Here is a 22941-nt window from a genome sequence, read left to right as displayed (position 1 = left end):
CAAAATGTCAAGCCAGTGTTAAAAGGAATAGAAGATTATGCGCTCGGTGCACAATGCGACAAGTGTGAATTTTGAAAATCAAACATCATTTACTGTGGTCACACCATTGACATGCAAGAATTACACAAATGTGCTGAAAAAATTCAAGCAGTGTTGGATGCCCCAAGGCTAAAGGACATGTCACAGTTGTGGCCCTTTTTAAGATTTATCAATTACTAAAACAGGTTCCTGCCAAACCTGGCTACCGTGCTCCACCCCTTCAACTTATTACTATAGATTAGGAAGAAATGGCAATGGACAAAACACATTGGGGTGGATTTCAAAGGAACGGTGATGTCAGATGCTATACTCACACTTCATGATCCACATCACAAAGTGAAGCTTGCCTGTGATGTCACATGTTATGAGTGACGGAAGTGAATGCCCTTGCACCACGTTCCCTTACCGCTGCAGAGAAAACTAACGCACAGATTGACGGAGAGGCCTTGAGTCTCTTTTAAGGTGTAAAATGTTTCAAACAGTACCCGTAGGGGAGAGTTTACCCTCATTACTGATCATCAACTACTAGTGTCCATTTTCAATCCACGGAAGGGTGTTCCACCAGCAGCAGCAGCACAAATGCAGAGATGGTCTTTGTTTCTTGGCAGACACAATTACAAAATTAAATTCAAGAGGGCAACTAATTAGTTTGCCCCTAGAAAAGGAAATTCTAAAAAAATTTACAAAAGGAAACACTCCTCTTCAAGTGTTCTCCCTAATGCAAATTGAAAGTCTCCCTATTATGGCAGAGATGATCCAAAGGGAAACCAGGGGGAAAAAACCACACATTGTCGCAGGTTTACATGGTAACCCAAAATGGCTGGAATGTGCATCAGAAATTCCAGTTCCCCATGCTTAACAGCACCAGAATGAAGTTACCCTTGACTGGGGTTACCTTATGTGGGGACTGAGAGTTAAACTGAGAGCTAAACTGTTTGAGGAGCTTACATGCCAGTCATCTATGTGTGGTCAAAATGAAAGCTTTGTCTGGTGGTCTGGGATAGATCAGCAGGTTGAGCAGCTCACCATGCAGTGTTTCGGATGCCAACACACCCAGAAGATGCCAAGAACAGCACCATTCCTGTGAATGACATACATTGCCCTGGCAGAGGATTCATATGTACTTTGCCAGAGCATTTATGGGCACACATTTCTTGGTAGGAGTGGATGAATCTTCAAAGTGGTCTGAAGTGTTCCCGATAGCCTCCACTACAGCCTGGCACACTGTTGCTGTGTTGAGAAGCCTCTTCTCAAGGACTGGTGTTCCAGGACACTTAGTCACTGACAATGGAGAACAGTTCGTGGTGGAAAAGTTACAGTCATTCCTGAAAATGAATGGAATAAGACATATTACATCTGCACCATAATAACCAGCTACAAATGGCTTGGTGAAAAGGATAGTCCAGAACCTAAAGAACACACTGTGAGCAACATCAGCAGAACACGTTGTACTGACACAGAATCAGGATCTCTCCAATTTAGTCCTTGCATATCACCGTACAGCACACTCCATAACCTATGTTGTTGTTGGGTCGTCCCTTGCGTTCACACTTGTATCTCCTCAAACCCAATCTGAGAAGGAGTGAGCAGGACAAACAGTTGAGACAAATTAAGGGCTCGTCAAACAAGGCGGATCAATGCTTCAATCCTGGACAAGCAGTCCTGGCATGAATGAGATGATCAAAGGTTAGTAGTTGGAAGGATTAAGGACAAAACTGGCCCACTCTCTTACACGGTAGAGATTGCATCTGATGTTGAGGAGAGTAGACTCAATTATTAGAGAAGAAAGCTGTCCAGAGCTGTCAGAACCACTTTGTGTAGTCCCAGAGTCACCTCCTACAACCACCACAGAGGAGGCCCCAGAATCTGAGGTTGTTTCACAGCCACAAGTCTCTCCTGCCAAGCAGAATGACTCCCCCCGCCCCCCTGTCAGGAAGGATTATCCCCCAAGAGTAAGAAATCCTTTACAGTGATTAAATCTTTCGGCCTGAATAGGACAACTTAAAATTTACTATGCTGTGGATGTCTATATAGTAGTTGTATGCTGTGTATATATGACAAGAGAGCAATATGGTACATATCTGAGTTGAGATGCATTCTATATTGAGTTGAGTTTATAGCTAAGCAGGAAGCAGTGATATGTATTTAATATTTCAATATTTGAGTAATATTGTAAATCTTTTGTATGATTAAGCATTCTTCATTTTCTTACATGATTCATTATGTAAGAAGTATGTGAATGGCGTACATCATTATGCCACCATGTCATACATGAGTGCCTCATTTTTTTTTTTAAAAACCCAAAATAGACAAGTACCTCACTCCTGTGTTTCTGGAGTTAGAAAACACGATGGAAATCATTGTGTGATGGCAATCTATTATCTGCCCTAGATGTCAGCCACTAATTTTGTATGTTTCCAGTCCATCAAAAGAACTCCTGATGAAGGGTTTCGGCCTGAAACGTCGTCACTACCTCCTCCCGTAGATGCTGTCTGGCCTGCTGAGTTCTGCCGGCATTTTGTGTTTTTACAAAAGAACACAGTGTTGGTTGTCTGTCATCTCCATCAATGAGCTGAGACCTGTGCAGGAGAGTGGAAACGTCATTGCACTTGGGACAGTTCCACTCCCTCAACCTTGGAAATCAGGATCCAATGGTACAAGTAGTTGGCACAAACAGGAGTCTTCCTCGGTTACACTGGATAACCGTGACTGCTTCTCCTGTGCCTTGTCGTGCCCTTCGTTCTCCATGAAGCATTGCAGAACTGCCGCCTTGGCCGTTGTATCTCACTGGTTTTCTCATCTGCCTGATCTGCCACCAGAGCTGACTTCACATGCAAGGATATACCCTATTTCACTGGGGTACGAGGCCCACCTGTCAAAGTGGTGTACCAGGGTGTGGCTGGTACCACATATAAACAACATACACAGCTACGAGCTGAGTGTCCATTGGGAGCTGAAGGTGTATGAGTTGCCCTAGAATGGACACAACAAGCCCCTCACCAGAGGTGCTCCCCCTCTCTGGACACACCATGTACACTGGATGAATCCCTCAGTTGATAACTAATACACAGTACTATAGTACTGTAGCAGCATTAGTCATGTTCTGATTTATCCTGTATTTCATTTAAGTACATAATTTGCTATTCAGTTACATAGTAGCTTGTCTTTTTCACCTTTTTAATTATTTTCATGAAACTTCAGCTAATTGGGGCAGCTATATAATTGGACCAAAATGTACTGGTCCCGATGTGTCCCAGTTAACTGAAATCTACTGTATTGAACAACTAGGCCTTTTACAATTTCGAAGAGTGAGAGGTGACCTCACTGTAGTGTTCAAATCTCAGGGTAGATGCGTGGAGGAGGAAACTAGGATCCAAACTCTCAGAATAAAGGGATAGCTAGCGCAGTGGTTAGCGTGATGCCATTACAGCTCAGGGCATTGGAGTTCGGAGCTCAATTGTGATGTCATCATCAGAAAGAATTTATAAAAATTGCATTGGAAGTAGCCAAAAAAACTATTGCAGTTACTTGGAAATCGGATACATATCTAAGTATAGATCGTTGGAAGAACGAAATTTATGGCTGTATTCCACTTGAAAAAATTACTTATAATTTAAGAGATAAATATGAAACATTTTTGAAAATTTGGCGCCCTTATTTACAAAAGACAGGATTAAATATATAGGTGCTCTGAAGATGAAATAATTGGTTACTTGGGGAAAGAAATAAATATATATACTAAAGTTATTACGAACTCCATGGAGCATTTGGGGATCTTCCAATATCCAGGCATTCCTTTTTTTTCTTTCTTTCTTATTTTTTTAATAGGGATGTTAGGGGGGAGGGGTTAAGGGGAGGGGGGCTGGGTAACACATTTTTTTCATACACATTTATTCTGTAACTATTTGAAAACAATAAAAAAAAGTTTTAAAAAAATTGTGATGTCATCTGTAAGTAGTTTGTACGTCCTTCCTGTGAACGTGTGAGTTTCCCTGGGTGCCTCAGTTTCCCCCCACGTACCAAAGTCGGACTGGTTAGTATGTTAATTTGTCATTGTATATTGTCCTGTGATTGGTTGAAATCCATCTGTCTCGAAGGACAATGGGTGATGATGATATCATCACAAGCCTGGGTGGAGGTATGAGGATCTTCGGATGCTCAGTCAACAAGATCCCCCTCTCGGCCTCACCAGTGTAGTCCAAAGGAAAGCTTATGAAGCAATACATTTGGTACTGGCTTGGCTGTAGGAGCTGCCATAAGAATGTTCACTGACCTCCTGCCACCTTAGGGTTTCACTCTGGATTTGCTGTCTGAACTTACTCCTGTAGCTTTTGATCTCTCCCAAGACTGTCCACAAGGTGGTGAGGCCTGTGGGGATCTGGTTCACAAGCACCAGGACATGTCCACACACCGGTGGGCCTGCATGCTACGTGTGTGCAGGACCCAGACCTCCTCCCTGTCCTCTGTAGTAAACCCTGAGTCTGAGAGGTGTTTAGTTTCTATGTGTCGCCAGCGAGGAGGCACTAATATGTACGAGCAGGGAGGGAATTACACATTCAGCTCTCCTTCTCGCGACAGCTAGCCAACGGTGGAAGCTGAAAGTGACAAGCACTACCCACTGCACTACCACACCAGACTCATCACAACAGCCATTTTGACACCTGTGATTGGGCTGGGGTTAAATAATTGTGTTGCTGAGCTGTGTGGCTCGTTAGGCCAGAGGGGCCTGTTCCACGCTCTATCTCTAAATAAACCAGTAATTTAGGGTTGAAACTCAGCAGGCTGCAAAAGTATAGACTTTATTGGATGCCTGGTAACTACAGAAGCCAAGCAACATGGGAATAGGCCAAGAAAAAGGCATTTAGATAGAAGATCTTGTAGAATAGCATCTCAAGACTCCTGAAGACTCCTGGTCAACTCCTGCTGATGTAAAAGTCTAGATCAACATATTTTAAGTTACTACAATTATGTTGAAATAACTAGTATTTAGTCTGTGATCATGTAGATTCAATTGCATGTTCTGAAAAAATTGGACTTTGTGCCCACTAATTTCAAGTTCTAGTTTAATTGTCATTCAACTATGTATGAATACCCATGAATATAGCCAAATGAAAGAGCATTACTGTAGGAACAAGGTGCAAAACACAGTTCCAACAGTCATACACAGCACAAAGCATATATTGCACATACCAGATAGCAGTGAACATACAGCCACACAAAAAATATGTAATATAGACCAAGTCCCTGAGAGATATATCCTGCAGATTCATGGAGCATGGATAATTCTCAGCAAGAACGAGCCCTCAGCAGTCTCTAGATGAACAAATGCATACACGCACACAATCCACCTTGTCTTCTACCACGTGAACACTGGCGTGGCCTGCTCCCAATCCAGCATGGACGCCATGCCACAGCCTCTCTGATGCCTCCTCTCCTAAGTGGCTGCAACAGGTGAGCCCATGGTATGATGCCTAGTCCTTGCTACAACTGAGGCCACACAGCTCCCCTGCCATCGGTCCTTCCAATAAATCAGTGAACAGAACTTCTACATTCAACAGATTGTTCTTGCAATAATTTTTGGCATCTTAGGAAGACTTTGTGGAGATTTGCATGCTGGATATCGAGTGACTCTTAATTCTGCTTCCAGGAATTAGCCTGTTGTGAACATGTCATATAAGTATAACAGTTAGAGACTGTTGTCTGTTTGGAACAACATTGGTGAGTTGACGTTGTTTCTTGTACTAAGTAACAAAGTTCCAGGCACTAAAGTCTGTCAAATGTTGATTCAATTTTTACCATTATGTGCAGTATAATACAGTAATTCTCCTCTCCTGGGGAACAGTAAACAACTAATAGCTTTGTAATAGATAGAATTATTGGCTATCAACAGGAATTACTATTGCAGCATGGTCAGTGGAAATGACAGGAATGTCTCATAGATCACACTGCTTCACTCAGCTCACATTTTACTCCAGCTGTGATTGGGAGAATAATTAAATGTAGACTGCTTTTATTTGTTTTGTGGGGGGGGGGGTGAATAATCACCTTTAAATAGTTACATCCACCAAAAGTGGAACGTCTCGGTGGCTAAGTATTTTAATTTCATTTCTCATTCGGTTCCGACATGTCATCCATGGCCTCCTCTTATGCCATAATGAGGCCTCCTTCAGGGTGGAGGAGTAACACCTTTTACTCCATCTGGGTAACCTCCATGATGGGATGAATATTGATTTCTCCGTCTGGTTAAAAAAAAAATTGCTTTCCCTCCCCTCTTCTTCTATTCCCCACTTTGGCTTTTTAACTTCTTCTCCTCGGCCTATCACCTCTCTCTCTGGGTTCCCTCCTCCTTCCTCTTCTCCTATGATCCACTCTCCTCTCCTATCAGATTACTTTTCTCTCCAGCTCTTTTATTTTCCTATCCACCTGGCTTCACCTATCACCTTCTAGCTATCCTCATTCCCCTCCCCTCACCTTTTTATTCTTGCATCTTCCCCCTTCCTTTCCAGTCCTGAAGAAGTGTGTCAGCCCAAAAGGTCGACTGTTTATTCATTTCAATAGGTGCTGCCTGACCTGCTGAGTTCCTCCAGCTGTGTGTGTGTGTGTGTGTGTGTGTGTGTGTGTGTGTGTGTGTGTGTGTGTGTGTGTGTGTGTGTGTGTGTGTGTGTGTGTGTGTGTGTGTGTGTGTGTGTGTGTGTGTGTGTGTGTGTGTGTGTGTGACCTTTACATAGGTTTAGACATTACTTGAGACCATTCTTTAAACATACTGATGTCGTATTTTGAAACTTGGTCTAAATTATTATAATTTGTATGGAAGTATTTTAATTGAACAAAATGTACTGCAAGTCACAAACACTAGAGATTCTGCAGATGCTGGAAATCCAGAGCAACACATACAAAATACCGGAGGAATTCAGTAGGTCAGGCAGAATCTACGGAAAGGAATAAGTGGTCGATGTTTTGGGCCAAGACCCTTCATTAGGATTGGAAAAGAAGGGGGAAGAAGCCAGAATAAGAAGGTGGGGGGGGGAAGAGTGAGTAAGTTAGAAGGTAATAGGTGCAGCCAGGAGGGGGGAAGGCAGGTGGGTGGGGAAGGGGAAATGAAGTGAGAGTTTAGAAGTGACATCAGATGAATGTCAACCCTGGCAGGGTTTGCAGGACATTACAAAGTGAAGCATGAATGGCAGCAATGCTTTACTCCCAGATGAGAACATATTTTATGCTCGCTTTGAAAGGGAGAATAAACCTACAGCTATGAGGATCCCCACAGCATCTGATGTCCTGTGATCTCAATCTCGGAGGCCGATGTCAGGCTGTCTTTCAGGAGGGTGAACCCTCGCAAGGCGACAGGCCTTGATGGAGTGCCTGGTAAGGCTCTGAAAACCTGTGCCGACCAACTGGTAGGGGTATTCAAAGACATTTTCAATCTCTCAATGCTATAGTCAAAAGTTTGCATCTGCTTCAAAGGGCAACAATTATCCCAGTGCACAAGAAGAGCAGGGTGAGCTGCCTCAATGACCATCATCCAGTAGCATTCACACATCTACAGTGAAGAAATGCTTCAGGAGGTTGGTCAAGGCTAGAATCATCACCTGTCTCAGGAAGGACCTGGACCCACTGCAATTTGCCTATTGTCACAGTAGACACGATGCCAGTGGCTCTCCGCACAACCTTGGATCACCCGGACAGTGCAAATACCTGTCAGGATGCTGTTTATTGATTATAGCTCAGCATTTAACACCATGATTCCCACAGTCCTGATTGAAAAACTACAGAACCTAGGCCTCCGTACCTCCCTCTGCAACTGGATCCATGACTTCCTAACTGGAAGACTACAATCTGCGTGGATTGGAAATGACATCTCCACCTTGCTGACAATCGACACTGGTGCACCTCAGGGATGTGTGCCGAGCCCACTGCTTTACTCTCTCTACACCCATGACTGTGTGGCTGGGCACAGCTCAAATGCCATCTATAAATTTGCTGACGATACAACTGCTGGTGATTTCAGATGGTGATGAGAGGACATAGAGGAGTGAGATATATCAGCGTGTTGAGTGGTATCACAGCAACAAACTTGCACTTAATGTCAGTAAGACCAAAGAACTGATAGTGGACTTCAGAAAGGGTAAGATGAGAGAACATAAACCAGTCTTTAGAGAGGCCAGAGGGGAGGGAGTGAGCAATTTCAAGTTCCTAGGTGTCAATATCTCTGAGGACCCAACCAGGATACAACATACTGATGCAGCTATAAAGAAGACAAGGCAGTGGCTACAGTATATCTCATTAGGAGTTTGAGGAAATTTCATTTGTCAACCAAACCACTCAAACTTCTAGAAGTGTACTGTGGAGATCATTCTGACCGGCTGTATCACTCTCTGGTGGGGGGGGGGGGGGTGTGGGGGGACTACTGCAAAAGATTGAAGTAAGTTGCAGAAACTTGTAAAATTAGTCAGCCCTATCATGGGTACCAGCCTCTTCAGTATCCATGACATCTTCAAGGGGTGGTGCCTTACATCATTCAGGATCTCCAACACCCAAGACATGTACTCTGCAGACTGTACCTCATTGGTAAGGAGGTACAGAAGCCTGAAGGCACACACTCAGTAATTCATTTAGCAGACATATATATACTTAACGTAGCTCAGTTTTTGTTCTACATGGTTATTTATCATGAAGTCATTGTACTGCTACTATAAAGTTAACAAATTTCAAGACATTTACCGGTGATATTAAATCTGATTCTGAAGTGTGAAGCTGGGAGGTGAAAGGTAGAAAGGGTAAAGGGCTGACGAAGAAGTGATCTGATGGATGAGGAGAGTTAACCATGGGAAAAAGGGAAGGGGGAAGGGAAATGATAGGCAGGTGAGGAGAAGAGAAGAGGTAAAAAGGGAAGCTAGAGTGGGAAATGGAAGAAGGGGGAAGGGAGTGAGGGAAAATATGCTGCACGTTATGGTCAAAATACAGCAATTAAAGCAACCACTGTAAGTTGGTTATTAGTCACCTATAAAAAGGCTTCAGTTTGATCACTTGCAGTGAGGGTGTTTTGTGCCAAATTGTATCATTCCCTATTTAAACGTAATTGAAATAAATCTGATTGGATTGTCATTGATATATTATATTCAAGCATGCTGGAGTGGAATATATTAAATGCTGACGTGCCAACCTTGTGTCAGAGCACTGTTTGTTCTCGGTGTAAGGTATACATAGATGTTGAAGTGAACTGTAACCGCATGCCTTAGTTGAATACAAATTTGGTGCACTGCATCTGTGTAATTTGAACTAGAGAGCCCTCAGATTTAATATTTCTTTGTCTGCCAATGCTTGAATGCAATTATAAAGCACAAGTTATGTTTTAACAAAAAAGAACAAGTTCATGCTATGTGATATGGAGTGATGCCAATAGTGGCAGCAACATGGGAGATAATCAGTCAGTCAGAGAAGAGAGGTGTCAATGACCCTTCAGAATTAAATTGAATTTAATTAAAAATAATTAAAGAATGGAATTCGTATAAAATGTAGTGGATATGGCCCAGTCCATCATGGGCAAAACCCTCCCCACCATTGGATACATCCACACAAAGTGTTGTCACAGGAAAGCACATCCATCATCAGCAACCCCTACCTCCCAGATCATGCTGTCTTCTCATTACAGCTTTCAGGAAGAAGTTACAAGAGCCTCAGGACTCACACCACTAGGTTCAGGAACAGTTATTACCCCTCAACCATCAGGCTCTTGAACCAAAGGGGATAACTTCACTCAACTTCACTTACCCCATTATTGAAATGTTCCCAAACCAATTGGACTACTCACTTTCAAGGACTCTTCATCTCATGTTCTCTATTTATTGCTTATTTAGTTGTAATTATTTATTTCTTTTTGTATTTGCACAGTTTGTTGTCTTTTGCACTCTGGTTGAACACCCAAGTTGGCACAGTCTTTCATTGATTCTATTATGGTTATTATTTTGTTATGGGTTTATTGAGTATGATCGTAAGAAAATGAATCTCAGGGTTGTATATGGTGACATGTATGTGCTTTGATAATAAATTTACTTTGAACTTTGAAATAAAACTTTAATTAAATACTCAAGATAGAGCTGACATGGATTCAGCCTGAAATGTTTTCATTCAAAATGTAGATTGATTTTATTTGGTCTACAAAACAAGCTAGATATAGCTTGGTAGTTTAATGTAGGAGAAAATAAATATTTTCATTTTTATAGCATCTTTCACATCCCTTTTGGGATACATCAACATACTGTAAAGCCAGTGAACTACTTTTGAAGTGTACCACTAATGGCATTTTTGCCCATGTTAAAATTGGCAAAACAATTCCAAAACGGAACTTTGGAGACTTTTTACCAGTAGATTGAGAATGGGACAGATAGAAACTCTGGAGCAATCTTTTCTTCAAAGGCTGCTGAAAGCAGAGTGCTTGAATATGTTCAAGGCAATGGTAGATTAGGGGATTAAAAATTGCCACTGGCAGATGGGTATGCAGAGTTAAGACCATAAGATATAGGAGCAGAAGTAGGACATTCGGCCCATTGAGTCTGCTCCACCATTCAATCATGGGCTGATCCAATTCTTCCAGTCATCCCCACACCTCTGCTTTCACCCCATACTCCTTGATACCCTGGCTAATCAAGAACCTACTTATCTCTGCCTTAAATGCACCCAATGACTTGGCTTCTAGCCGCTCATGGCAACAAATTCCACAGATTTACCACCCTCAGACTAAAGTAATTTCTCCGCATCTCTGTTCTAATTGGATGTCCTTCGATCCTGAAGTCATGCCCTCTTGTCCTAGACTCCACTATCATGGGAAATAACTTTGCCATATCTAATCTGTTCAGACCTTTTAACATTCGGAATGTTTCTATGAGATCCCCCCCAGTCTCCTGAACTCCAGGGAATGCAGCCCAAGAGCTGCCAGATGTTCCTCATATGTTAACCCTCTCTTTCCTGGAATCTTCTCTGAACCCTCTCCAATGTCAGTATATCCTTTCTAAAATAAGGAGCCCAAAACTGCACACAATACTTCAAGTGTGGTCTCATGAGTGCCTTATAGAGCCTCAACATCAAATCCTTGCTTTTATATTCTATACCTCTAGAAATGAATGCCAACATTGCATTCGCCTTCTTCACCACTGGTTCAACCTGCAGGTTAACCTTCAGGGTATCCTGCACAAGGACTCCCAAGTTCCTTTGTATCTCTGCATTTTGAATTCTCTCCCCATCTAAAAAATAGTTTGTCCATTTATTTCTTCCACTAAAGTGCATGACATACACGTTCCAACATTGTATTTCATTTGCCACTTCTCTGCCCATTCCCCTAAACTATCTAAGTTTCTCTGCAGGCTCTCTGTTTCCTCAACACTGTCCACTCCTCCACCTATCTTTGTATCATTGGCAAATTTAGCCACAAATCCATTAATCCCATAGTCCATACATCGTAGAAAGCAGCGGTTCCAACACCGATCCCTGTGGAACTCCACTGGTAGCCGGCAGCCAGCCAGAATAGGATCCCTTTATTCCTACTCTCTATTTTCCGCCTATTGGCCAATGGTTCACCCATGCTAGTAACTTCCCTGTAATTCCATGGATTCTTATCTTGCTAAGCAGCCTCATGTGCGGCACCTTGTCAAAGGCCTTCTGAAGATCCAAGTACACCACATCTATTGCATCTCATTTGTCTGCCCTGCTTGTAATTTCCTCAAAAAATTGCAGTAGTGTAGTCAGGTAGGATTTTCCTTTCATGCTGGCTTTGGCCTATCTTGTCATGAGCCTCCAGGTACACCATAACCTCATCCCTAACAATCAATTCCAACAACTTCCCAGCCACTGATGTCAAGCTAACAGGTTTCCTTTCTGCTGCCTTCCATCCTTCTTAAATAGAGGTGTAACGTTCGCAATTTTCCAGTCATCCAGTACAATGCCAGAAACTATCAGTTCTTGAAAGATCATTGTTAATCCCTCTGCAATCTCTCCAGCTACTTCCTTCAGAAGTTGAGGGTGCATTCCAACAAGTCCAGGAGATTTATCCACCCTCAGACCATTAAAATTCCTGAGCACCTTCTCAGTGGTAATTTTCACTGCACATACTTCATTTCCCTGACACTCTTGAATGTCCGGTGTACTGCAGATCTCTTCCACTGTGAAGACTGGTGCAAAATATGCATTAAGTTCCTCTGCCATCTCTGTGTCTCTCATTACTCTCCAGTGTCAGGTAACAATTAGATCCTGATCTTATTAGAATCAGAATCAGCTTTATTAACACTGACTTATATGGTGTGAAACTCATTGTAAATGATGGCTGAGATTTGCAATAAGCATCCTACTGCCGTTCATAGAAATATCAGCACACCCCAGTTGTGCCAATAAAACTGTAAGTTCTTTGCAATTGTAAGTTATTTCGAAGATGATCCAACACTAAGCATGATACTTAAACGGTATTACATGAGTGGTATTATTTATATGTGTATGTATCAAAGTTTTATACAGGGCAGACACTTCCCTAACCCTTGATGATAAAGATCCCATTGTTATACTGCATCCATTCCATCCCGCCACTGAGCAATTCACAAGGTTCACCCCGTATTTGCATTCCCTTTGTGATGTAACTATTCTTTGGCTTAAGGTTCTGGCAGTATTGAAGTGCAGTAGTTTAGATTAACTTTCACTATGTGTACCTGACAACTTGAACTGTTTGTGCAGTTGCCACTTGGGACCGGTTTTATTGAGGCTGGAGAGCGTTTAGATATGGCATAGTGTGAAGTATCTCCTTTGTCATAGATTCCCCTTTCAGCATCCTTGTTAACAAAGTCAACATTCAAAGTTCAAAGTAAATGTTACCTTGAGTTTCATTTTCTGGCAGGAATTTTACAGGAGAAATAGAATAGCATATACAAAAAATATCTTTTATATAAACAAAGACTGTCTAACAACTAATGTGCAAATGAATGCAAACTATGCAAATAAAAAATAATACTGAGAGCATGAGTTGTAAAGGATCCTTGAAAGTGAGACTACAGGTCATAGAATCATTTCAGAGTAGTCACGATTGAAGCTATCCACACTGGTTCAGGAATCTGATGGTTTTAGGGTAATGACTGTTCCAGTACCCGCTGGAGTGGGACCAAAGGCTTCTGAACCTCCTGCCTAATAGTAGTGAGAAAAGGTCACAGCCTGGATGGTGGGGGATCTTTGATTATGGATTTTGCTTTCTTGTAGCAGTGCTCCATGTAAATGTACTCAATGGTGGGGAAGGCTTTGTCTGTGAATAGAAGTGTTTGCTCATTCTGGTTTTTCACGTATCCACACATTGTTGGTGCCATGTAATATTTCAGTAAATGGAAACAAAAACGCAGCAGATGTCAGAAATCTGAAATTGAAACAGGAAATGCTGAAAATAGTCAGCAGGTCAGGCAGCATCTGTAGAGAAGCAAAGTTAACATATCTTCTCAAAAGTTGCATCTGAGACAACCTGAAATATTACCTTTGATTATCTTTCCACAGATGCCATCTGACTTGTTAGTTATTTCATGTCAGACGGTACCTATCACTTATAAGTATCTCCACCCCGCCATCTGTGCTTTGCAGTAGGACATGGAAAAAAGAAAGCAATCCAAATGAGGGTATTAATTTTTCAGCTCTGTTTCTTTGTCCCCAGATGCATCCACAATGGGTGTCACCAGAGGAAGCAGACTGAGGAAATCAGTTCCCTTAAAAAGAATGTTTATGAGAGAATCTCTAACAACTGAGATAGATCATGCTTAAAAGTCCTGTTGAGTGTTTCCATCATTTTCTGTTTCTGTTACAGAGTTCTCGAGCCTGGGTTTTTTTTGCTTACTGCAGTTTAGTATGGTTGTGCACTGTCCTAATCACTGTGGACATACATGACTCATTTTGTGAGGGATAATGACAGTTTCAAGTTTCCTCTGAAGAGCTTGCCTGGCACTACCCCATATTACAGCTGAAACAAGTAACACCGGGGGAACATTGGACACCAGATTTTGTTTCAGGAAAAAAAATCCAGATCCTTGACATTTGATCCATTGGTATTCACAAGAATGTTGAAACCCGAAAAAGCATAGAATCCCACAACATGTCCTCATTTGTGCATGTACCTTAGCCTAATTGATATTTTCAACAGTTATGCAACAAGGCAAAGAATAAAAGTGCAGTTTGTATATTTTGTTGGAGAATCTTTTGTTAACGTTTTGAAGATGCATATCATCGATTCAATGAAAGTATTTAGAGCATTACATTCTTGGCTTCGTCTTTCCACAAGGGATTGACAAAAGTGGGAAGCAATATTTTCTTGTTATTAAAGTATTTGCTTAAAAGAATATTTGCTGAACCATAGCCACCTATGGTGGAACAGCTGCCTCCACCAGTATTCTGCGGTTGGATTCAGCCTAGCTCATGTGATGTACACTTGATGAATTTTGTAATCAGGATGTTAGTTGGTGTATCTAACTGATGTTGCCCAACTATTATGAAGTAGGCATGCCAGGGCCAATATTTTATTAGGAGCTTGAGGAGATTTGGTATGTCACCAAAGACTCTCTCAGATTTCTACAAATGTCCTAACATTCTGACTGGTTTCAGCAGCACCTCATCTGGAGGCACTAGTCTGCAGGATTGGAAAAAGCTGCAGCAGGTTGTAGACTCAGCCAGCTCCATTATGGGCACCAACTTCCCCACTATTGTGGACATCTTCAAAAGGCGATGCCTTAAGAAGGCAGCGTCCTTCATGAAGGATTCTCATCATCCGGGATATGCCCACTTTTCATCACTACCATCAGGGAGGAAGTACGGAGCCTGAAGAACCACACTCAACATTTTAGTGACAGCTTTTTTCCCTCCATATCAGATTTCAAAATGGTTCATGAACCCATGAATGTTACCTCAAATTTTGATGTCTTATTGCACTATTCTTATATATTCTTATTGTAATTTATAGTAATGCTTATGTTTTACACTGTATTGCTGCTGCAAAACCAAAAAATGTTAAGTGATCAAAAAAAACATGATTGGTACTGATTCTGAATTTAAACTCATCAACCCTTAATCATTCTTACACTGCTCACATCCCCCCCCCCCCCCCCACCGCTTTTGGAGTCTCAACTTGTTAAGGCCCATATTCCACTGATCCTGAAGTTGCTGGACTTCTTTCTCAGTGCTTGTCTGTTGCTTTCATTGTAATTCTGGGTACAACCTTCTACTTGGAAGGTCATGCCCCAGTACCTCCGACCTCGTGGCAATGCTCAGCAGAGCAAAGACTGTATCGTATATCTCTGCATGCACCATCTATGTTAGCCATTGGAGTCTCATCAATTGTCTGGTGTTTTTGACATAATTTTAGTAACTTGCTCAGGATCTGTTGAAGTGAAAACGTTAAGCATTCAAATTAAAGGGTATTGTCTCCTCTCTCTCCTGCTCTCTCAACCTCCTTTCCTGTGTCCCCTTTTTTTCACACTTTCTCTTCAACTCCTCTCGCCCTCTCCTTCTCTTTTCCTCTTTTGATGTCTTGAATGAATTAGAAAACCCATATTTCTCCCAGCACCCAAATTCTCATAGCTATTCTTATCATTACAATCCTGGTGTATAACTGTTGTCTTGGGATTGGTGGCATTTAGTTGCAACAGAAGGTGGCACTTCGTCCAGCTATCCGAGGAACTTGTTTCTGGCTTTCTATCAGCATATAGGGTTTGAGTTCAGCAGAAGTTGAGCTCATATTTTGCACACAGGTCCAGTCATGTCATAATGGAATGTGATTATAACCAACATAGGGTTGTGAAGTTAACAACAGTAATGATAACTCCACTGACGTAACATCATGAACAAAATATCGTAAAGTTCTTTACAGAAGTATTATCAAACTGGAATTTGAGTGGGTGATTAAAGAGTTAGGTGGAGGAAGGAGAGCTACGGATATGTAGACCTGTGGCTAGGCTCATCATACCAAGTAAAGATGTTGCCACTAATCATGTCTAGAATTGAATGTCCACACATTTCAGAGGGGTCCAAAAGCTGAAGAAGATTAGAGAAGATTAGATGAAGACATTGAGTATTATAGAAAAAAAGGCTAAATTTGCTAAAGGCTTTCAGAAGGTTATACAGCACATGAGGAAAGAAAAGCTTTGTTTAAGATCAGAGACTGTTCAGAATGTCACTGAAGATATTTTACTGAGATGGAAGGGTTACATTAGATGTGATGGGAAAAGGTTAACATCCAAAGGCCTCTTGGCAAATGTCCTTCCACCTGAAAGTTTGACTCGGCTTACTTTCCACAGATTCTGCCTGAGCCAGTTTGAATTTCCAGCATCACACACAAAATGCTGGAGGAAACTCAGCAAGCCAGGCAGCATCTGTGGAAAAGAGTATGCAGAAGTTTCAACCCGACGCATCTATTGCATTTTATTTTTCCATAGATACTGCCTCACCTGTTGAATTCCTCCAGCATTTTGTGTATGTTTCTTGGATTTCCAGAATCTGCAGATTTTCTTTTGTTTGTGAATTTCCAGCATTTTATTTCACTATTTCAGGTTTCCTGCACCTGTAGTTCCCTTAATTTCCATTAACTGAGAGGTATAAAATCCTACCAAACAGGTGAACTCTGTAAAGTTCTCATTGTGCAGGTCAGTAAAGGAATGAAAATTTCGAATGGCTGGCTCACTCCTAGCCTTTCCCCAGGGAAGGCACTCCTTCCCACCTCTCGACAACTCATGCCTATAGTAAACCTTTGCAATTGCCTCAGTAAGCCAGTTTGCAAAAAAAGTTATGATCTATAAAAATCATTTTGTATTTACAAGAAATATGGAATTGAGAAACTTTTTTTGTAATTTATTTTTTTATTGAAGTTCATCAAACAAACATTTCCATAGGATGTATTTCAGACATTGTACATATATATCATATAATTATATATATCACAAAATCTCCACGAAGTATTTATCTGGGGTATACACTTATAGAAAAGACTGGAAAGAAAAAAAACAAGCAAAAGGAAAGAACTATGTACAAGTAGGGAGTGATCTTTTTTTTTACAACAGATTAATTGATTTGTGAGAATAAAATCAGGCCTATGAGGCATTATGTAGTTAAACCATTTTTCCCAGTATGAATCAAATTGTTCCAGCTTATGATTAACAGATGCTGTTATCTTCTCCATTTTGTAAATGTCCATTGTAATTTCAATCCATGTATTTAAAGTTGGGCTCTCCTGTGATAACCATTTCCTAGTAAGAGTCTTTTTACCAGCCACCAACAGTATATTCATTAAATGTTTATCTCTTAAAAAGGCAGGCAATTTCTTTACATCATCAATATGCAAAAAAAAAGTCCTTTTACCTTCAGAGTGCCATAAGTATTACCTACCAGACTCACTCCTTCCCACACTCCTTTTGTACCGGCTATCTCTCCTCTCCTCTCTCAATCCTGTGGCAGAGTTTTGACCCAAACATGGCAATCCCTCGCCCCCTCCAGACAGACTGCTTGACCCATGGAGTTCCACCAACAGTTTGTTTTTGCTCCAAATTCCAAACGCTTTGGAGCCTCTAACCTGTTCATTTAAGATGCCAACTCATTTTAAATGCAGTAGGGATTGTTCTGTGAAAAGACCAGGCTGGCCTTGGTGTGATACAGCTATCAAGGAACTTGCTAATAGCTCAGGTCTCCCTCATTTATAAAAATAGTTGGCAACATTTAGTGCATGGAATGGGCTGCCGGCAACGGTGGTGGAGGCGGATAAGATAGGGTCTTTAGGAGACACCTGGATAGGTACATGGAGCTTAGAAAAATGAAGGGCTATGGGTAACCATAGTTAATTTCTAAAGTAAGGACATGTTCAGCACAGCTTTGTGGGCTGAAGGGCCTGTATTGTGCTATAGGTTTTTTTTGTGTTTCTAACATACCTACCCACGTGGGATCAAAAGATAAAATACTGAAAGTGTTCAGCAGTTCAAGTAGCATTAGCGGTAAGAAAAACAGGATATGCTGGTTTGTTTCTTCTCTCTCCACTGATGTTGCTTGAGTTTGTTTGGTCTGCTGATCATAGTGAAAGGTTCCAGTGCTAGGACAGAGCATGCATATACTGCAGCTGTGGTTTCTTCTGTTGTGCACTAACACAGAATGAATGAAATGGCAACCACTCCCCATCGCCAAACTTCTACTTCAATTAAAATTAATTATAGTTCAGAACTTCTCAGAACACCGTAGTGATTCTAATGATTAAATCCTCCAAAAAAATTAATGGAAGTGTTCAACCCAGATGTTTAATAAAATGAATGGATTCTACAGTAAGGTCTCAGAATTTTTTTGGGTGATTAAAGTACAATAAGACCAGTAGTTTTTTCAGCTTCCCTGTAGCTATTTTCTTATATAAGATAAAAGATATAGGAGCAGGACTCGTTTGGCCCAATGAGTCTACTCCGCCATTTCATCATGGCTGATCCATTTTTCCTCTTGGCCCTGATATCCTGGGAGAAATATTATATGTTTGATTTTAAAACACATTTCATATCCTTCATCTCCTTGAATATGCTTTTAATAAAGTTCTGTGGTGATAAAAGTTCTGATTAACTTTTTTATATATCGTAAGGTTGGCTTGGAGTTGGGTAGTGGGAGGGTGGGTGGTAACTAACTTTATACGATTTTACTATAGGTGCTTTTTAATTGTTATGAACTGTACATTTGATACATTTGCTTTGCACTATATAAACCTCTTTATTGTTTTCTTTTTGTTGCATTGTAGAAACTTATAAAAAATTAATTAACAGAAGGGTCTATTAGACAGAATGATGGTGATGTTGTTGCCAAGTAACTAACGTTGGTGTCTTTTCCATTGCAGGTGAGAAGCCATACCAGTGCACCTGGGAAGGCTGCGACTGGAGATTTGCACGCTCTGATGAACTGACTCGCCACTTCCGGAAACACACTGGCGCCAAGCCTTTCCAGTGCTCAGTGTGCAGCCGCAGCTTTTCCCGCTCTGATCACTTAGCCCTGCACATGAAAAGACACCAGATCTAGGTCGTGGATCCACCCTGAATTGGTCCTTCTTCATCTAAAGAAGATGTTGCTCTGCCGGCAACACTCCAAGCTACTGTTTATGTAAACCTTGCTGCCAGGGCTCCTTTGGTTCAGTCTGGAGTAAAGGAGGTTTCAATGAAATGCATAACTTTAACTTGAGGTTTGAAAACTGGAACTGTGTATATTGTGTACATACTCACTGGGACTTGGGAACTGTGTTGAATAAGCAAACTTGATGAAAATTATAATTGATTGATATTATTTTTGATTTGCTTTATGTTAAACTAAGCTCTCATCCATTTCATAGAAGCACTTGCACTACAGTGTAGTTGCTAATACTGTTATTTACAACTGCCAAGTTTGCAGGATAAAACTTTCTCTAATGTTTTGACCAAAGCACTGTATGGTCTTGGCAGTGTTTAGTAAATGTACCAACAACATTGAGTAAAGAGGGCACAATGTAGACAAACATAGTTAATATTATCTACTGAACACAGAAAGGGAATTCAGCTTCACTAATACATCAGGTTTTTGAATCACTTTATGGAAGTTTATATCAGCAGGATATGGGTGTTGAATTTAACTGTACAACTGTAAGTGTTTGCTATGGTGGGCCAGATTATCTGAGCTTAATGAAGCAACAGTGCAAAACCAGCATATTTTTGGAGTGCTTTTATAATGCTTTCTACAAACAGAAAATGAATTATTTTTGAGGATTTTGGAGATCTAATCTAGACTGGTCCTGCCAAGCCCCATTCACTTAATTTCCTCCTCTTGTGTCCTGTGACGGTATTACATGGCACTACTTGGAGGAAAGACTTCAAGTCATGTTTGCCAAAGTTCCTGATGGTCAGGAAACCGCATCTTGTGTTTGAAAGCCTAAATTACAGGAGTTTTCATTTCTCAGCTCCGTGCAATTAGGGTTGCAATGACTTTGCTGACTCGGAGTTAAGTCGCCAATTTTAACATCACAGCGAGATGATCAGTGGTGTGTAAATATGGCCAAAAATAACCTCTACATGGATTGGAAATTACCAAAGCATTGTAGAATGGGATTAAACGTCAAGAGGCTGGCTCATGAGTTTATAGTTATTTTAGCACTCTATTCCACCTTAAAACAACTGCTGCAATAAAGGTGTTTATATTTGTGTGTATATACTGTACAGACATTGGTGCTAGCACTGAGTAGAACATCTCACTCTGCACTCAAAAATAGGAACTATTCTTCTATTGTATTTTATTAAAGATATTGTTTGTTTTTTTTAATAAAGAACAGTTTGACATGACTTCTTTTTCTCCTGAGAAACCTGTGTAATGTTTTAAGCCTAATCAGACAGTTGAGAATTCAGTTTAATCATAGCTAAACGCAGGATGTTGGATTAGTATTGTGTGCGAAAGCTTCAGAGCAACATTATCTCTTGTTTGCATATGATGGCAGTCCCATCCAAAGATAATCGTGGTTCCCATTGTGTGGACTTCCCAATCCGATCACCTCTGATCTTTTTAATAATTTGGGAGAAAAGACTGTTTATGTTTTTTTTATCTGGTGAATTATAATGCTGCATTTCTTAATTTGTGGTAAAAACACTTTTTTAGCTAAGCAAGAATTTTGGAGGTATGGATTTTGTTAATAAAGGGCTAACTAATTTAATGATGATGTTTAAAACCAAAGGATAACCTCTATCTGGCTCTGATTTTGTAACTCAAAAGAAATCTGTTTAAGGTAATTACCTACTTGTTTTATTTATTTCTAATCTTAAAATGGCTTTCTAAATGTTCTTTAACAAACCTTATAAATGATAGCACATTCTCCATTGTGAAGACCTAGCCAAAAACAACTGGCAGTGAAAATATGTAAATAACAGTGGAAGATGTATATAATTTTTTTAAGACCTGCAAAGGTTATACTTTGAACAACAGAGCAAAAGTGGCTGTATTATTTTACTTTGGCTCTATTGAGTTATATTGTATTTCCTTTAATTTGTAGTTGCATAGTGCATTTTGCAATCTGCATTACATAAAATGAGATTTGTTCTTTTGAGAGGGGCACATGTTAAAAAAAATCTGTAATAAATTGATTTTAAAAAGACAGACAATTTTCTTTCTATTCATTAACATTTTACAGCAATGACTGCTTTTCATTAACTATTTACTTGGCTGAAGGACATTCTGAAAGCTACCAGAACATTTTAAAACATCCTAAAGGAAATGAAAGGTTGGCTAGTGATGTAGTGGTATCAGCAATGGATGTCGAGGGGTATGGTCATGAGTTCGAATCTGGCTGACTCCTTGCACGCATTCCATCCGTGTTGGGTTGAGCATCAAGCTAGCATCTCGGTCTCATTAAGAAAAAAGTCAAATGCTATGGAAATGGCAAAAATGTTTCCTGATGTGCCACAAGGTGCGAAAAGGAACAACAAAAGAAATAGAAACAGAAAATGCTTCAAGGTTCTTTGATATGAAGAGTTAACTCTGCATCTCTTTCCACGGGTGCTGACTATCTTACTGGATGTTTCCAATTTTATTTCAGATTTCCAACATCTGCATTTTTTTGCATTCATATATCAAGGAAGTAGTATCATAATCATCTGTTCGGCCTGATGATAGAGCCAAATGGTTGCATATGCAACTATGATACCAATAGTACCCGCTACTTATATAATTTTATTAATGATAAACTCTTTTGCAAAACAACGTGATTGGGTGGAGAATGGGTCACTGGAGGGTTGGTGAGTAAACAGTCTAATAAGAGAGGTCAAAGGAGAGTGGCCAGACTGGTTCAAGCTGATAGAAAAGCAATGGTAACTCAAGTAACGACGTGTTACAACAGTGGTGTTATTCCTTTCCATGTCTTGTGGCACACTGGGCAGCAACCCTGTGATTCCTTTAACATTTTTTTCTGTTTTTTATGAGGCCAAGTTGCTAGCTCGATGCTGAACCCAGCAAGGATGGAAGACCAGCCGGATTCAAACCCGGGACCACACGCCTCGAAAGTCCGGTGTTGATGTCACTGCAGCACTGTCTGGCTACAATAGTGGTGCGCGGGAGAGAATTTCTGAGTGCACAACATGTTGAAAAGTGAAATGGATGAGATACAGCAGCAGAAGATCATGAACATAAGCAACTGGTATTGAGAATATGTAAATAACAGTGGAAGATGTGTGTGTGTATATATATATATATTTAAGATGCTGCAAAGGTTATACTTTGACAACTGAGCTAAATTATCTCTATTATTTTACTTTGGCTCAACTGAGTTGTATTGCACTTAGGTATGGGATGAGCCTAATAAAGTGGCCAATGGGTGAATGTGCACATAGTAACGGTGTGCAATTGTTTTAGTTGAAGAAGGTTATGCCACTTCTCTTGCTTTCTATTTCAATATGCTGCTGACACGGGGGGAACTGACTAGGCAGCCAGACCACTGACTTTTCAGATACTGTCCAATGTCAACAAGGTACTTAAATTGAGGATCATCTTCAGCTTTTATTTGCTGCTCAGGTGCTCATTCCTCAGTGTTGCAGCACGATATTACTGAACGCGTTGTTTTAAACATGATTAATCACATGGTGTGTTGGGAACCTGAGGGTGTGAGACAGACCCACCAGTGAATGATCTGCAGCTGGAAATCAATTGCACCCTACATAAATCTCCAGACAATGTATTTCCAGGGTTTGCAAGTTTGCAGTCATTGAGATCTTACATCTTAAGGGAGGACCTTTGCCCAAAGACTTCATACTGGACCCCTCTCTCTGTGGTTGGTTGAGGTTACAATGACTTCCTTGCCACAGGATGATTCCAAGGGACCCCAGGTGACCTTCACCAGACCTCATAACTTCCTGCACAGCACAGCTTCTGATAGATCTC

At 40.8% G+C, this 22941-nt stretch overlaps 1 protein-coding gene across 5 annotated transcripts in view; it reads left to right on the top strand.

Moving 5' to 3' along the window:
* Positions 1 to 21161, top strand: part of LOC140715673 (progesterone-induced-blocking factor 1-like) — a 282888-nt gene extending 261727 nt beyond the window's left edge. For all 5 annotated transcript variants that reach the window (XM_073028043.1, XM_073028051.1, XM_073028085.1 and 2 more), the window contains one exon: positions 18896 to 21161. In XM_073028043.1, the coding sequence (XP_072884144.1) occupies positions 18896 to 19074 (179 nt within the window). In that variant the 3' untranslated portion in view covers positions 19075 to 21161. The remainder of the gene's footprint in view (positions 1 to 18895) is intronic.
* Positions 21162 to 22941: the final 1780 nt, after the last annotated feature.

This window comes from Hemitrygon akajei, chromosome 2 (assembly GCF_048418815.1).
Source record: "Hemitrygon akajei chromosome 2, sHemAka1.3, whole genome shotgun sequence".
Taxonomy (NCBI): Eukaryota; Metazoa; Chordata; class Chondrichthyes; order Myliobatiformes; family Dasyatidae; genus Hemitrygon; species Hemitrygon akajei.
Note: the sequence above shows the minus strand (reverse complement) of the source record. Positions and strands in the feature narration are given on the sequence as shown.